General features: G+C 55.8%; 1 protein-coding gene across 2 annotated transcripts in view; it reads right to left on the reverse strand.

The window, feature by feature from the left end:
* The window catches only part of SEZ6L (seizure related 6 homolog like), a 50,017-nt gene extending 37,611 nt beyond the window's left edge, over positions 1-12,406 (reverse strand). For both annotated transcript variants that reach the window (XM_052797450.1, XM_052797449.1), the window contains exon 1: positions 12,148-12,406. In XM_052797450.1, coding sequence (XP_052653410.1) covers positions 12,148-12,214 — 67 coding nt within the window. In that variant the 5' untranslated portion in view covers positions 12,215-12,406. The remainder of the gene's footprint in view (positions 1-12,147) is intronic.
* Between the last annotated feature and the right edge of the window lie 4,375 nt (positions 12,407-16,781).

Here is a 16,781-nt window from a genome sequence, read left to right on the forward strand (position 1 = left end):
AAATAGAAAAATCAAACCCCACAAATATGTAAATGATTGCCTGTTTTGTTCATTAATCACAGCTGGATTGAGTTAAATGAGAAAGCCCTTAAATGCCGGCCCTTGAAGTATGTTTCTACCACAAGCCCTCTCTCAGGGTGGGTGTGTTGGGAAGCGGGGTGCAGGGCTGGACCTGACTGCACTGCGGGAGCATCGGGCTCTCCTCGGGGGCAGCTCTTCAGTTTGCAGCTTTTCCGCTTCCATCAAAGCAGCTTTGGCAGCGTGTGACACCGCAGCCACCGTGCTGCTCCGGCTCGGGGAGGAGCGGCACTTGACAAGCCTCTCCAGAAGAGCTTTGATATTTGAATCAGCGTGCGGAGAGGGGGCTTTGTCAGATGTTCCTCGTATATTCTTGTAAAACATGCATGTCATTGCTGGCGCCTGTGCGTGTCTCCTGGCGATATTATTATTTTTGACACACTCTGCTGATTGGGAAATGCGGTGAGAAAGTACCTGACTCTTCTTCCCAGCAGGTAACGAATCAGCAAATTATAAAAAACAGTGTGTCATCCGACTTGGATAAGTTTTTTTTCTACTGGTGCTATTGTTTATGTTCCTACAGGGTAATCGTAATCTTTAATGTACTTTTGATAGCAGTGTAGTACGATTAAAATAGGCACATCTGAGAAATAAATCTGTTTTTAAGGATTGCCTTTTTGACATACAATATTAAAAGCTCAGGGAAGGACCAGCTGCTGCTGAAGGGGACCCGGGCCACCTCTGAGTGGGGATGGTCCCCCCAGGTCCTGCCCTGAGCTGGCAGGGAGGGAGGGCAGTGGCTGCAGGGCTGCCAAGGCTCAGACCTGACCATCTGCCCCTTGCAAACAGCCCCATGGCTCAGCACCTCCGCGGGCATCGCTTCCCCCTGAAATGATGGTCGCATCCTATGCCTGTTGCTGTGGGTGCTCGGCAGGAACCTGCAAGGCATGGTGTAGGCTGGAGCAGCGGCTGGAGTCAGGAGGCCATGGGTTAGGGCTGTTTGCTCGTGAGAAACACAACAGTGAGTTTCATGGGAGCAGGAAGAGCAGCAGCAAGTTCAACATAAACTTGCAACATGTATTTTCCATCAGAGAATGCTCTGGCCTGTAGCTGGGAACGGTGCTGGCGGTCTTGGGAAGGAATTTTTTGGAGCCGAATGCCTTTTTCAGGGTTGGCTCTAACTCTGGGCTCGTAGTCCTGACTTTAAGCAGACTGCTGCCTTTGCCATTTGTCCAGGTTTCTTGTTTTGATCAAAGATGCAATGCTGTATAATTTAAGACTTTGCTTGTGAGGCCAGTTTGATGCATGTGGAGGGGAAATGTGGAAAAATACAGCCCTTGCCCATGGAAGGCCGCTCAGATAATCTGAGTCACTTGAGGAGACTTTATTTGCCATGACTCAATTCAATTTGTGCAGTTGGGTGACAATGTACCAATGAGCGATAATGAGTTGCAATCGCCCTGTGCTGCATCCTGCTGGCACAGCCGGGCAGTTCACACCGCAGAGCATCTCCCCATCGTGTTTCACCGTCAGCTGCTCCCCCGGCAGCACCCGACTGACCAGAGCTGCCTGCAGCTCAGCACCACCCTCTTATTGGTGCGCCTGTGTTTCTGCTGCGTTGGTTTTATCTCTTTGGTTTGCAAGAGCTGGCTCCTCATGGCACGGAATGCCAACGCAGCAATGCTGGGGCTGCAAACAGGCAGTCTTGCTGATTCGCGAGGCTGGCATGTTTTTCCCAGATCCAGGCGTAATGCTGAGGCACGCGCCATGCCTGAGCCTGCAGGAGACATTGGACGTCTGCTGGGTTACCAGCAAGCAGAGTGAACTGTTGGTTCTGCCTTAGCTTGGCTCCCGCAGAGCTGCAGAGGGCAATGGAGCGGCAGCGATGCCGTCGTCAGAGCAGGCGAGGTGCCCGCACTGCCCGGCCCCTTCGCCACGCTGGTAATGCCCTGAACTGGCTCTGCCCTTGCTCTGCCGGTGTGCAGGCTGATGGGCACACTGAGCCTCGAAACCTCTACTCCATGCAAGTTTGGGGCATATGCAAGAGCAGCAAAAGCCTGTAGAAGACGTGCACAGATGCTGACATCTAGCAGAACTGTTCAGGCTATGCCAGACGGGTCCTGGTGAGGAGACGTGGTGGCTTCTGTCTGGGACTGCAGCGATGCTGGAGAGCAAGCTGCTGGGTTACTGGTGGTGCGGCTTGCCTTTCACTGCAGACTCTAGATAAGCCCCAGCCAGAGAAATGGAAAATGCTTTTCAAATGTAGATGTTGTAAAAGACATTTTGCAGTGGAAAAACTAAAAAGATTTGCCTCTGGGGGAGCCAGCTGATCCTCCCCTGTGTCACTGTCAGGAGAGCGTTAGGCTGCAGCTGCAAGGGCTCTTGTTTTGCTGCACCCTTCCCTCCCTACCTTTCCTAATGAATTCCAAGAAAGCCTCAATGCCTTCCTAAAAAGGAACACAGCCTGTGTCCTTCACAGTCATCTACACAATAAAGACAGCCATTTCACCGCTGGCAGGCACGGGCTCCTCTGTGTACTGGAAACAAAAGCTGAAAAGAAGCCTTTATATTTTTTGATTAGATAGCTTGAAAAGTTTGCTTTTAATTGAAATTGCCTCACTGATTTCATCTAAGTGTCAGCTCTAAACCCCTTCTGGGAGAGCAGCCCCAGTTCCTCACCAAGGCGATGGCTGCACGGATCCTGCGCTGCCTCTCACGGGAGGTGCAGTTCAACAGGCCCAGGAGAAGCAGGAATTGCTGTGCCTTTTGGGTGCTGCGCTGACTTTGGAGACCAAAAGCTCTTTTTCTCCTTACGCAAGGAGCAGCGCCATTGCCCAGCGAACACCAGAAAGCTCGGCTCCCCTGAGGAGAGCAGTGCTGCTGCTGGTCTGGGACCAAGGCAGGGAGCGTGGACACTGGAGCATCCCACCGAGCCTGAGGAAACCCCTGAGCCCTTCACCTATCAATGCACAAATGGCCCCAGATGGCCCCAGTTATTGTCCCAAAGCCACAGCTATCCACCAACACCATCTGATCCCGGGGGCACAGAGGGACTCGTGCCCTCTGTGACACGCTGGCTCCAGTGCTGCTCCAAGCAGTGGGGGTGTGTGCAGAGAAACGAAATTTAATATTTTTTTTTTTTAAAGAATGAATGAGGAAGAGAGATTATTGGGGAAATTTCCTTTTGGGAAGTTCTGGCACAAAGACAAATTGAAATATTTCAACGCAGGCTGGGGACTGAGTCTTGGATAAAAATAAAGTGGGAGGTGGCAGCACCTTCCCAATGACATTAGCTCCATTCATCTCCCCGATGACGCTGCAGCCATTTCACTGGCAGTGTACAAAGGCATTAGAAGTTACATTTTCCTTCACTATTTCTCAAATATATTTATGCTGGAAGATGCTTGTGGAGGTACGTCGTGTGCCTCGGGCAGAGGATTAATTCCAAACTGTCACCTCGCTTTTTGATGGGTTTGTAAATTCTGCTCTGTTGATTTGTACTCTCAGTAAATTGATAAAATCCTCTTTCTAAAACCTAATACACCATTTAGAGCTCACCAGGGTTTTAGACCTCATTGGCTCACATATTTATGTAAATATAGTGTCCACCAGCAATTTAAAAACTGCTGCATGAATAATCTGGATGGATGATAAGGAGGGAAGGGAACCAAGTTGCCTGATGGGGGCTGTGTGCTCTGGAAAGCAGGTTTTCCACATCTCGGGGTGCCGGGTTTTGGGGCGGCTTTCTAGATGAGTGGCTGTTTTGGGCAGCATTGCCCCAGGATCCGTCCCCTCTGCACCGGAGCTGACTAACCCTGACAGTGTTGGGAATAGTCTGATGTCTCTAAAGTTGCTCTCGGGGCTGCAGTGCAGCGATGCATCCAACCCCAGGCCAGCCTGGGTACTGGGCTGACAGAGCCGTGCACTCCCCTGCCCCACTAACAGCGAAGCAGCACTTGGATCACAGTTTTAATGCACCATCTACCTTTCTTATTGTAAATCCTTCCCACGCAATGGGGGAAAGGATGGCTGATATGTCCAAGTGGACATCTGCTCTGTTGTATTTGCAGAGCTCCTCGCTGTGGGCAGGGATGCTGCTGGTGTGCTGGGAGCCCTGGGAGGCTGTTAGGGCTCATGCGAAAGTAGTCTTTCAATTTAGGGACTTGGTGTCTTTGCAGATGGAAGTTTAGGACTGTGAGGAATAGCCTGATTTTTTACAGAAATTGCATTTAAATCATCATCAGAAAACGCAAGCCCCATTCCCGTGTATCGTCATGCAGCCCCATTGTCGGGAGAAGAGCTGCAGGGCTGTGGGAAGGCGGTGGAGGGGATATCAGAAGTGGTATTGTCCCCCAGCCACCAATCTACCCGAGATGAAGGATCTCATCCACAAAATGTTGACATGCTCCATTAATCCACCCTAAAAAGTCAGATGGAGATTCTCTCTTGAATTTTAAATATTTTCAGCTGTTATGACTAGCTCTGAACTCACCCCGAATTGACCAGTTTCCAGAACATTCCCTCACTCCCCCCGCATGTTATTCCTGTTTCAATTAGTGCCTGCATGCTCAGACTAATTAATATCTTCATCAGTTTGTTGCTTTGCTCACAGACCTACACCGAGCCCACCAGTGACTGCCACAAGACCTCATGGGAGACCCCTCCAGCTGACTCAGCCATCCCCTTGCCTTCCCCCTTCGCAGAACTGCTCCCACCGGCGCCTGCCTGCCGGCTCCTGCCTGCCGGCTCCTGCCTGCTCTGCCCAAGCTCTCCATGGCAGTGCCAGGTCTCTGCAATAGTTCCTTTCTTGATGGGCTGATACACATCACCAGAACTCCCCCAGCAGCCATGGGGACTATGTTTGCTGTCTCTTCTCTGGGGTCACCCCTGCAGAGCTGGCTCTCCCAAGCACGACTCCTGGCACCTCAGGTCCTTGCTTTGGTGCATAATGCACAAGTGTGCAGGACAGTGAGACGGACAGAGGCATGAAAATCCTTTTTGCTGAGCAGATTACATTTCTCCGGGATCAGCCCCACAGATATTCCTTCTGTCACACTTGAATTTTTGGATGCCTTTGCATTTGGCACCAAATTTCCTTTCCAGACTAAAGCTTTGCATTTGGAATCACACCTTCAGAGCTCGGTTTAGTGGCCAGGCTGCTCATACGTTCCCTCCCCACTGCCAGGAGCTTGGCTTTTGGTTGCATAAAGTTTCCTTGTACCTTCCGGCTGCAGCCATCTGTCCTGGGGTGCTAATGCCCTTTTTCTTTCTGCACCCCTTAACCCTGCCAGAGGGGACGCAGAGCCAAGCTCCTGGCCCTGCCCTTGGGGGAGTCAGTCGGGCTCTCCAGGGGTTGAACACCTTCTACTGCAGGTGATGGGATCCTGGGGTCGGGAAAGGGGAGAAAGGGTTGGACAAATCTGTGCTTGTCGCTGCACAACACAGACCTGGGGAACTCAGGGAGAGCTTCCTTGCTACGCATCAGGAAAGCTCCAGGTTCAGCCAGCACTCGGGTCCCTTTTGGTCAGCTGCTTTTCTGGCCTCTCTCCAGGGAAAGAAAAAGGAGGAAAAAAAGAAAAAAAAATGGCTAAGTCAGGGCTGTGCTCTCTGCTCGTATGGTGAGCATGTCAGCCTCAGCTGTGCCACAGCCATGAATTTTGGCAAACAAAAGAAGGAACAGAGGGGAAAGCAGCTTCTCAGCACCGCAGGAACACAGTCCCACCCCGAGCAAGGGGAGGTCTCCCAGTTGGGGACAGCATTACCTCTGTGTGCCCACAGCCCTGAGCCCCCCAGCCACCATGGGGACAGACCACGGCAGCAGAGGGTCCCCCGTGCCACGGGGCTGTCACCCCCCTCTCCACCCTTGCATCTGGCCAGCCGGGGGTGATAGCCACCCTAGGAGGACCATGCGGCCGAATTCAGGCTCTCCCTGCTCGCTCCCCTGCGGGCTCTGGATGCAGACAAGGACTGTGCCACTCAGCTGGATCTCTGCTTTTACAAATCAGTGCAACTCCAGCAGCTTTAACGGCGTGATGCTAACTCACAGCAACATGCTTCAAAGGATTTGTTATTCCACATCCATGTCATCTAAGAAAGACACTGGGCCAGAAATAGTGTCTTCTCGAAAGCGCAGGAGGAGGGGTCCCTGTCTGCACCAGCTGTAGCCCCCAACTTCTAAAGTTCCCAGCATGTCCTTGCTGATGACACACACCCCTGGGTTTTGGGCATCCTGGGGCTGCCAGGGTGCACTGAGCTGTGTCAGGACACGGGCACTGGCCATGACTGCTTAAGCATCTCCCCAACCACAGGGACCACAGCTACAGATTCACGTCGAAGGTCAGCAACGCTTGCACTTGCTTATTAAGCCTATGCCGTAGGCTCTGCTGGAAATCCATAACGCTTTGCTCTCCATTATGAAAAATGAGTTTCCCTTCCTCCAGCTGTTTCCCGGCTTTGCCTCTTCCACCCCAAGCTCCGGTCGGCTCCTCCAGCTGCCCAGCTTCATGGATCTCCTCTGATTTCTGAAATCCTTCCGGCTGAAGTCTGAGCCATAACAGAGCTGAGTGATAAGGGGGTTGCTGCAAGTATCGGGAGTTCATTTATTCCCCTTCTTCATCTTCCCAGTGGTGTAGCTGCTGTAGCAATCGTTCCGGGGGACAGCCGTGGGCGAGCAGCCCGTCCTGCCCCAGCAGCTCTGCTTTCCTCAGGAGAGCCGCTGAAATGCGTGGGCTCAGGGCTGGGCTGCATAAGCTCCCTGAGCATGTGTCTGTCTGTCCTGGGCTCTCCTCTCCTGCCAGGACAAGGCTGCAGCAGGCAGATCTTCACCGGAGCAGGATGCAGATGGAGTGGACCAGCCCCACAGGGCAGTGCAAGAACATCCTTAACAAGTTGTCTGTTAACAAGCTGTGAAACGAGACAGACAGACAGGCAGCTGGCGGCCTGTCCTCTGAAATGAAGGACACCTTCCCTTAGCCCCTCAGCAGAAAAGGGTTGCTTTCTGCAAAGCATTCCTCCTTCACATCATCCTGGCTCATGCAGACTGAGTTACCCAGACATAGAGTTGGACCTGGGGCTGCAGCAAGAGTGGCTGAGGCACCTGTATCACCCGCGTCTCCTCCCTGCATCTGATCCGAGCACTGTTCACGTGCACATCAGCATGAAAAATGATCTGGTGAAGCAGGTCCTTTTGGGAAGGGCTCTGGAAAGCCATGGAAGACAGTTACGAGCAGCAGCTGAACCACAGCAACCTGAGTCAGAGTGACGCCAAATCCTCCCTCGCCCCGCCCCGCAGCCTCCCCAGAGCCTTCCTGACACTCCGTGCTTTGCTCTCCATCTCGACAGGGCAGCAGCGTGCAGCACAGAGCTGTGCCCAGGTCAGAGACGTCCCAGGTTTCACCTGGGACCACAGAGCTCCAGTTCCGTGGGGTCCAGTATTTTTACCTTAGGACACATTAAAGATCGTTCTGTCTCTCTTTGAATGAGGTAACAATAAGCCCCGTGCATGGCCGGTGCCGCTGGCGGGGGCAGGGGGGCTCCCGGTCTTTCTGCACCCCTTTGACAGCGGTCCCATGGCATGTTCTTGTGGCTGGTTTGCCAAACCAGCGTGTGCGTGACCTCCCTCTGAAAGCAGCAGAGGAAAAGCAGCTTCACTGGGCTCTGCCTGTGCCCTCCCGGAGGGATGTCGGTCCTGGCCCAGCATGGCCAACACAAGGACTTTGAAGTGCTTTTGTTTGCAGCCCTGCCTGCTCTGCCACCCCTAAACCCCCCTCTCCGGGAGGACACACACTCCTCCCGGCCGCTGCCCCGAGGCCACGGCTGGAGGGATGGCAGGTCCCCATCCCCACTGCCATGGGTGCTGGCACCCGTTGCACACTGGGGTTTCTGCTCCTGAGCCGCGGTCTGCTGGAAACATCGGCTTCGGCCCCGCACGCTGCTCCGCTAACGAAGGGGAACATTTGGGTATTGCCAATGGCCCCGGAGCTTGCCCCACGCGATGTGCTGGATACCGGCGTGGTTCATCCTGGTACGCGCTCTGCTGAAGCCCTGAAGGGGGCCAGGGGGCCAGGGTGATCCCCCCGCAAACCCGCTGAGTCCCTCGGACTGAAGCAGGGACGCGCATTCCTGCCTTACAGAGCACCCTCTGCCTGGCAAGTCAAGTGGTTAAAGACACAGAACTATCTCACCACTGAATTCAGCAATTTCATACCCCTGACAAGAGTGTAAATCTATCCTGATGGACTGGAAAATTGGAAAGCCGGTGCTCACGCTGAATTTTCTATAGACATCTATTTGAACTCCCGAAAGATACATTTATTGGCAGGCTCCAATTCCAGCCATGTAACTGCACGTTATGCTAATTAAAATATAGCCTGTGGTTTGTAACAGGATTTCCTTGGAGCATATTTTACTGTTCAGTAACCACTTTCAAATATTTGAAAAATAAAATCGCATCAAGTAAATAACTTTTGGATTGCTCACAGAAGGTTAGTCTTTTTTTTTTTTTTCAAAGCCCACTGGAACTGGCTGTACTCATTGCAATGACAGAGGATGTAAAATACACTGATTTCTGAGGCTGCTTGTAGTCTAGATCAAAAGCTGCGTGTTATTTAATCATACAGAGCCCATTTCATTTAAAAAAACCCCGTTTGTACAGAATGGGATAACTAAGCCCCAAAGTGCTCGGCTCTGACCCTGAATACCCGCAGGAACAACCCTGCCCTCGGGCAGGACGTGCCATTCTCACACCAGCCAGTTTTAACACCCTCGTTACCCATCCAGTGATGCCCGGCCACCCCTCTGTGCACACCACCTCATCTGTGACTTATTAGCTATTAATTTCTGAACCCAGCAGAATCTGACTTAGAGCTACAAGGGATGGATCACACACTGGTATGTTCTGCACTTCCCTTTTTACATGGTTTGCGGTTATAAGACCTCTGTGTGGCATTCTGTATGCCAAGTGGGCACATTTAGCTTAACTGGTCTAGAGCCTGCCTCTTCAGCCCCCAAATACGTGTATCAAGTTCCTCACTGAAAGAGAAGTTAAAAATGTATAGAAAGAAACATTTATGACACTGTAACATCCACAAAGTACACTTTAAATAGCATCTTTATATATTTGTAGTGGCAAAAACACAGGAGAAGTAGAGGGCTAAGAAATACTAACTTCATTTGCTACTGATCCAGACTTCCCCCGTTCTTTCTGCTAAGGAGGAGAGGAGGAAGAGGAGACATTTATTATGGCCTCTGATACCTCCCCATCAGACAAATTCCATTCCCCGTTCGTTATCTGCGGCCACACAGCCCGCTGGCAGCCTGACTGTGTGCTATTATCTCATTGCTGGAGGTGATACTGCTCGGGGTGCTGCCGATTGCAACGAGAGCACACCGCTCACTTGTTGCAGCCTTCGCCGAGTTCATGCTCCGTTTTCCTTGCTGCTGGACACACCTGACTTTCTGGAAAAATTCTGCCGTGGTGCTGCGCTCACCACAAAGCCAAGTGAACCTCTGTGGCTTGCTGTTCCGCTGTGACAACTAGCCTAGAGGTGCTCCGACGCCTTGAAGAAAAGAACGGGGAGCACAGATGATGGGGCTACAGAGGAGCCCAATGCTCAGCACCCCCCGGATTGCATTTCTGCTCCAGGAAGGATTTGCTGGTCTCATCACAACCTCTAGTGGACACTGGTCCGCATGGCCACCGCCACACCAAAGGGGATATATTTAGAAACCCTGGGTCTCCCAGGAGGTCCAGCCGTACCCCAACCATCCCCAACGCCCAGGCTTTGCCAAGCGCCGGTCCCAGCCTGAGCCCACCCGAGCAGCGCAGGCAGCGCAGGCAGAGCTGTCGCCCTTCCCTACCCGCAGCCACCAGACTGGACGTGGCCTGCCCCGCATGCCTCGTGTTTGCACACTGCATTCACAGGGTGCTAAAGAAATATCTATGCCGATGACCGCGCTCCTTGCCCGCTGCTGCCCGGAGCCTCCTGGCACAAGTCCCTGCGAAGGGACGTGCCTCTGCTGCCTGTTCTGCTGCTGTGCTCTGTGCTGGGGGGGGAAGCGGATGCCCAGAGGAGAGGCTTTCACACCTCCTCTCTGTTGATCTAAATGGCTCCACAAGTGCAAAGCACCAAAAAGCCACCAGCTGAGCAACTGATGGGTGCAAGTCATGTGAAATTAGCTGTTTCTTGAAAGAACAAACCAAAAGAGCAGGCAGATGGAGCACAACAAACCATCTCTCGCCAGGGTCTGATCCTGCTCCCCCTAACAGTTTGAGAACAGCAGGGCTTGCTAATCTGGGCCCTGGCTATGACCTCCTGCAAAGAGAGTGACAAGCCTCCCCCCCCGGCACGGGGATAGCTGCCACGCCGCCGCCGGCTCCAGGGCTGCATGTGCAGGAGTTTGGGATTTTACAGCAATAATTCACCGAACCTTGTAAAGGGTCAACTATTTATCAGCTCCCTCTCTGCCAAGGAAAGAGGAGTTCAGTACGCTGTGTTCTCCTACCCTGAGATTTATGACAGATCATGCCTACCATAAGGGCCAAATCCTGTTCCTGAGGAGCTGGGCTGCCTGCCGGTGCTCCCAACGGGTGCTTGGGACCAGGGCAGTCCTCCTGCTTCCAGGGCACAAGGCAGCAGCAGAGCTGTAAGCCCCGTACTGGGCCCTGCACTCACTCAGTTTGTTTGCCTAGCTCCCCCAGACCCCCCACGGTGGCACAGGGACTATCGCTGTACACATGCAACCCCTGCAGCAGCTCACCAGCAGCCTGGACAAGAGTGTTTGTGTAACACACTGGAGAAATGTGTCTTTCTGTTTGTTCTGATGCTGAAACAGGATGCCAGCAATTGTGGATAGGGACTTCAGATCTGATTCCTTCATATGTACGTGCATGTACAGAACACAAACCGTGCCGGTGAGAGAGAAAATGCCATAATATATGCCCATTTTTGTTTTGTTACCCAGAAAGAAGGATGGATTCTGTAATATAATCCCTGGATGGAGACCCGGGTTTAAGACCAAAAAGTGAAAGTCTTTTAATGCAATCTGAACATGAGAACAGAAACCGAAGCTAGGCGGGCAGCATTGCACAGCACTCCTGACACCAGGAGCTGTTAATCTTTGCTAAAAACACACCATCGGCCCTTGAGGTCAGCCTCCCAGGCCCTGCACGAACACTGCAGCACAGGACGACGCTGGCCTCTCCCGTCCTCCCTCTGACCAATCCGCACCGGTAACCGCAGCCAGCAGCACACCAAAACCCGGCTGCCTCGTCCCCGCAGCCTTCCAGTTACAAGAGACAGGAGCAGGCACCAGTTTAGGGATCTTTAAGCGACCGCGCTAGTTTGCAATGACTTTGTCAAGTCACCCGCAAATGGGTCCTGAAGCCAAATCTTAGGTCTGTCATCACGATGGTGGGAAAGGGAGAGGGAGCAGATTTGCGTGGAAACGCGAAACATGTGGAATGAACATGCAGCCCCTGGGTTAAACGCTCCCCACCCCACGGCCAGTCCCTGCATGCCTGAGCCGGTGGGACGGGAACACCGGCGGGGACCTGGCACCGGGGGGGCTGGGGACAACGGGGGGCTGGGGACACCGGGCTGCTCTCCCTGCGGGAGGGAGGCAGAGGGTCCGGCACGGCTCCCCAGGAGGACACGGCCGCCCTTAGCCCACGCTTCCCCGTTCGAACGCGGCTGCCCCGAGCGGCCCCGGCAGGACCGGGCCGCGGCGGCGGGAGCTGTCCTCCCCGCGGTGCTGAGCCGCCGCTGTCCTGCCGGGCCCCGCTCCCGCTCCCGCTGCCGGTGCCGGCGCAGTGCTCTCCCAGCAACGCCAGAAGTTTCAGCCCTGCCCGGGGAGCAGCAGAAGCTGGGGGGGGGGGGGGTCCCCGGTCGGGGGTGGCACGGCCGGTTCCAGCAGCCCCTCCCGGGCCGGCTGTCCCCTCCCCGGTCACGGCCGCATCCCCCCTCACCCCCCCGGCCCCGGCCGGTGCCTCCTCCCCGGCAGCGCTCGCACACCCCCGTCCCCCCCCCGGCCGGGAGGCGCAGGGCCCCGGCAGCCGTGCCCGAGGAGCCCCGCTCCGCTCCGCTCCGCGCTGCAGCTCCGGCCCGCTCCGCCCCGCTCCGCCCCGCTTACCTGGGCGCGGGGCCGCGGGGCTGCCCAGCAGCAGGGCGAGCAGGCAGAGCCCGCGGGGCCCCGGCATGGTGCGGCGGCGGCGCCGGGCGCGGCGGAGCCTCCGCGCTGCTGCGAGCCGAGCCGAGCCGAGTCGAGCCGAGCCGAGCGGGGCCGGGCCGGGGGCGGGGGCTGCCGCCGGAGCCGGAGCCGGAGCCGGCGCGGGGGAGCGGGCGCGGCGGAGGGCGGAGGAGAGGAGCGGCTCGGCGCGGAGCGGCGCGGCTCGGCGCGGAGCGAGCGGCGGGGGAGGGCGCCGGCGGCCGCCCCGGCCCCCGCGCAGCGCCGTGCGCTCCGGCCCCGCCCGCGGCTCCCGCGGCCCCCACCCCCCCTGCTCGCCCCAGCCCCACAGACCCGCTGCTCTTCCCCGGGTCCCCTCAGTCTCCCCGGTCCCCCGGTTCCCCACGGCTTCCTCCCTTCCCCCTGCTCCTCCCGGCTCCCCCCGGCTCCGTTGCCCCCGGCAATGCCCCCCAGCCTGGGCAGTGCTCCCTACTGCAGGCCCCCGCCCAGCCTGTGCCCAGTCTCTTGTATCATCTCACTGCCCCTTGTCCCCAAGCCCCCCATAGCACCCCAAGCCTCTCTCACCATCCCAAACTCCCCTCAGCAGCTCAAGCCCCCCTCAGCAACTGAAACCCCTGTCAGCATCCCTGGCCCTTCTCAGCACCCCAAGCCCCTCTTGCCTCCCTGCCCAAGCCCAGCCTTACCCCCCTTCCCTCCCCTCGGGCTCCCCAAAAGCAGGCTGTGAATAGGGCAGTGGTGCTATGGGGGGGCTGATAAAGGCCCCGTGCCCCCCTTGGGATCATGGATGCACCAGGGTCTGATCCCGCTGCCGAAGCCAGCAAAGCCAGGCTGGTGGGGCCCTGCATGCTGCGGCCCAAACAGCAGCGCTGGGGTGATGGGCTCTGGGCATGTGAGAGCTCACGGTTTGTGGAAGATGCACAGGGCCCCCGTAACGTGGGGCTGGCACCTTGGCCATGGGGGAGTACTGGACTTTCCTCAGCCCTGCAGCAAAAGAAGCAACGCACAGACAGTCCCCGCTCAGCACCCCAGCCCCAGCCCTGGAGCTCCACAACCTTCCTGCCAACGGGTCTGATGGCTCCCAGGAACTCTTATACCTGGTCTGGTCCTGCCCATCCCCCTGCCTGGGCCACCGGCAGCTGCAGTAAACTGAGAGAGCTTCCAGCAGGCCCCTCCGGAGCCCGTCAGAGCACACAGAGTAATTACACTGGCTTTGATAAGAACAGGAACGGAGGACTTTGTTCTCTTGAAATCCCAAATCCTACCCTGAAATGTTTACTGTAAATCACCTCCTGGTGCGAGCTGCCTGGTCCTCCCGGTCACTCTGCCTGTTAAGTCAAATAGCCAGAACAATGCCACAAAGCACGACACGAGTGTCAGACACCACAAGATTGAGGCCAGCCTTTCCCCCAAATAGCCAGTTTGTTGATGCTGCCATCTGAGAAGTCCCTGCTACCTTTGAGAAAGCAATTACACTGATTCGGTTACCTCAGCAACAATAATCACATACTGGTATCACTACAAATGCCACCACGCAGAACACATCAAGTCAAGAAACCGTCCAAACATGGGGACTGATCCTGCTGCCTTTTTCCCTGCCGGGCTCTGCAGAGTTCCTCCACCCAACACTGGTGCAAGCAGGAGAAGCAGCAGCCTGGGGATTTTGAGGTGCGTGAAGCCAGCTGTGCGGGCAGTGGGGTCATTTGCATTCCCTGTGTCACTCCTAGCTGCTGCCAGCTGGGAGCAGTTGGGCAGCAGGCAAGAGAAGGACAAAATAAGAAAGGGAGAGAAATCACCGAGAGGTGCAGTATATTATTTAACACTGTCATTTTCATATACAAAGTGGGATTCGCTTGCTCAGAGGTTTAATTTGGTCTAACAAAGCTATCTGCAGCAGAGTGAGTGCAGCCTGCTCTGGTCCCCCCTCTGCTCCATTCCCGGCTTCCCTCCCGACCTGCCGTTATTAAAGATAAAAGTTGTCTCTCATTTAGCAGTTTTCCTTGAGTGATTTTTATTGTGTTCATCTGCATTGTAGTAAACTCCTAAGATAGCCAGATAATAACACCAGTGCCATGGTAACAGGCAGGAAAAAAAGAACAAATGCTGTATTTGTAATTCAGAAATACCCACTAAGCGGCAAAAGTTGTTAGTGACGGAGAGGGAACAGTTAAGCTCAAGCCTGAGCTCATCAGCCGGGAGTGCAGCCGGGCCCAGCTCCCCACTGGTGCAGCACCCCACCAGCCCGGGATATTGCACCCAGCACCAGCTGGGGTTTGTCACTGCTCTGCCGAGAGACGGTGGGGCTCTTGGGGTGCGTTTCCCGACTGCCCACAGTGCCTGCACCTGGGGGGGGCTCAGCGGCTGCTGGGGACGGTAATGCTCAGTGAGCCTGGGGGTCTCACAGCAGTGCTGGGGTCCCCCTGCCCCTCCAGCAGCTTCGTTGGAGACTTGGGTGAGCTGGGAGGCAGCGGGGAGGAGGGAGTGCATGCGGGGGGACGGGGTGGGATGCACGGCAGGATGTGCTGCCCGTAGCTGGTGTGTAACAGGATGATCTGAATAATTTTCCTCCTGCAGCCTCCCCGTGCAGCCAGCGCCGAGGCCTAATGGCCTGTGAAATTTCAGTCTGAGGAACAACAGCGATGTGCGTGGCAGGGGAGCCAGTGGCCTCGGTGCTCCCTGGGTCACTGAGGTCCTGCTGCCCCTGCCAAAACACCGGGGCCCTCCTGCCTGCAGCTGGGACCCGCTGCCCCAAGCCCCCTCCAGCTGGACTGGCTTCTCCAGCACCACACATGGCCATGCATCGTTGTGCATCACCGTGCATCGCCATGCATCACCATGTGTGCAACCCGGCTGCATACAGGGAGCACTGCCAACAGGAGTGGGCGAGACGGTGGCTGCGGGAGCAGGCAGGGTAGGCAGCCACAGGGGTGCATGTAAGAAAAGGAGAAATCGTTATTGCTCCTTCGGCAGCGCTTAGGGCTGGATGTGTTTGAGTGGTCAGAAACCTGGGGTATTGGAAAGGAAATAAAGAGAAGCATCTCCCGAGGCCACTTTAGTGGGCATTGCTCTAATTAGCACCATGTTCATTGGCAGTTACCTCAGACCTTTGATTAACAGTGAAGAAAATCAATAAGCACACTAAAAATTCAGATAAGTTTCACAGCTAATTTTAATTTCACATTTTAATCTTGTATTAATGTCAATCTTAATTACCATAATTAAGTCAGATGTGACTTAGCAAGAGAAGCTTGAAGATAAGATGTTACAAGAAAGACAGTGCCTTTCTGGTGAGCAGACAATTGCTGCTCACCACAGTTTGGGATGCCGCTGATGCCGGCGAGACGGGGGCTCCCGGGAGGACCACGGGGCACCACGCTTCCCCATCCCTCCCGTTGTCCCCAGCCTCGCCTGCCTCCCTGCCTGGGGTCTGTCCCCTGCAATGCCGGCGAGAGCCTGAAGCCACTCAGACCTGCTTTGCCCCCATTTCAGGGTGTCTGAGTCTCCAGCCGCCTCACAGCTGCCTCCCTCTCCTTGGTGCACGGGAGCGCAGGGAGGTGTCAGCCCCGCCATGCTGGCCATGCCTGCACTCCACTTGTCACAGCTGGTGAGATCCATGAGATCCAAACTGCCCGGAAAATCAATCTCTCATTTATTTTCATGATGGTGATGCAGCAGCCCAGTGCTGCTGCATTTGCTCTGCAGTTACACCTATCGATCGCCACCCGCTCTCAACTCCCTGCACCTCGCTGGGCAGGAGCCGTGCTAGCTGGGGGCTCCGTCCAGCCTGCGCATCCCCTAAGGAGGCCTTGGACACATTGCCTTGTGGGAAGCATCCTGTAGCCCGGCAGCATCTGCCCCACAGCGGGGTGGGACCGATCCTGCGGCCATCGGAGCCCCCCAGCACCTCCCAGACAGCTGCTGCCACATTGGTGGGCAGAGACCGAGCTGGCACATGGCACAGCACCGGCGCACCCATCTTGCAGGGTTGTTTGCTGTGCTGAAACCTGCGAGTGCAGGAGCAGGGACGACGCAGAGACATTGTCTGTATTTCTGCACATCCCCAGGCTGGCTGTTCCCGTCCGGGCAGGAGGGCTGCAGGGGTTTTGCCAGTGATGTTTGCTGTGCTGCCAGCAAGGGAGCCAGCATCCTTGCAGGTTTTACTGTCCCCCAACCATATCATGAACCTCGCTGAGTGCTCAGCCTGCAGAATAGCTAACGAGCTGACTCCCTGGGTCTGAAGCTCTCTAGCTCAGCTGGAAGGCTGGGAACCCTTAGCTGCCTCTGGTGATTTTATGGACAGTGACACATCTCTGGGCCCTCGTTCCCAGCCCTGAGGGTGTCCCCTGCAAGGACAACCAGGTCCTCCCCGAGCCCAGGCCGGAGCATCACTGCCGGCTGCCGGTCACTGGTGCCGGGTCGGGGGGAGGATGCACCAGCTGCAGCCGAGCAGGGATGCAGAGTGCAAACGCGCATATCAGCTGCGCTCCAGCAGGACGTGCCAGGAGCGAGCAGCCACGGTAGCACCTCCAGTGCTGCGGGAAGGAGCTTTCCCAGTCTGGGCACAGCACTTTCTCCTGATGAGC

The sequence above is a fragment of the Harpia harpyja genome, chromosome 9 (assembly GCF_026419915.1).
Source record: "Harpia harpyja isolate bHarHar1 chromosome 9, bHarHar1 primary haplotype, whole genome shotgun sequence".
In the NCBI taxonomy this organism is placed as follows: domain Eukaryota; kingdom Metazoa; phylum Chordata; class Aves; order Accipitriformes; family Accipitridae; genus Harpia; species Harpia harpyja.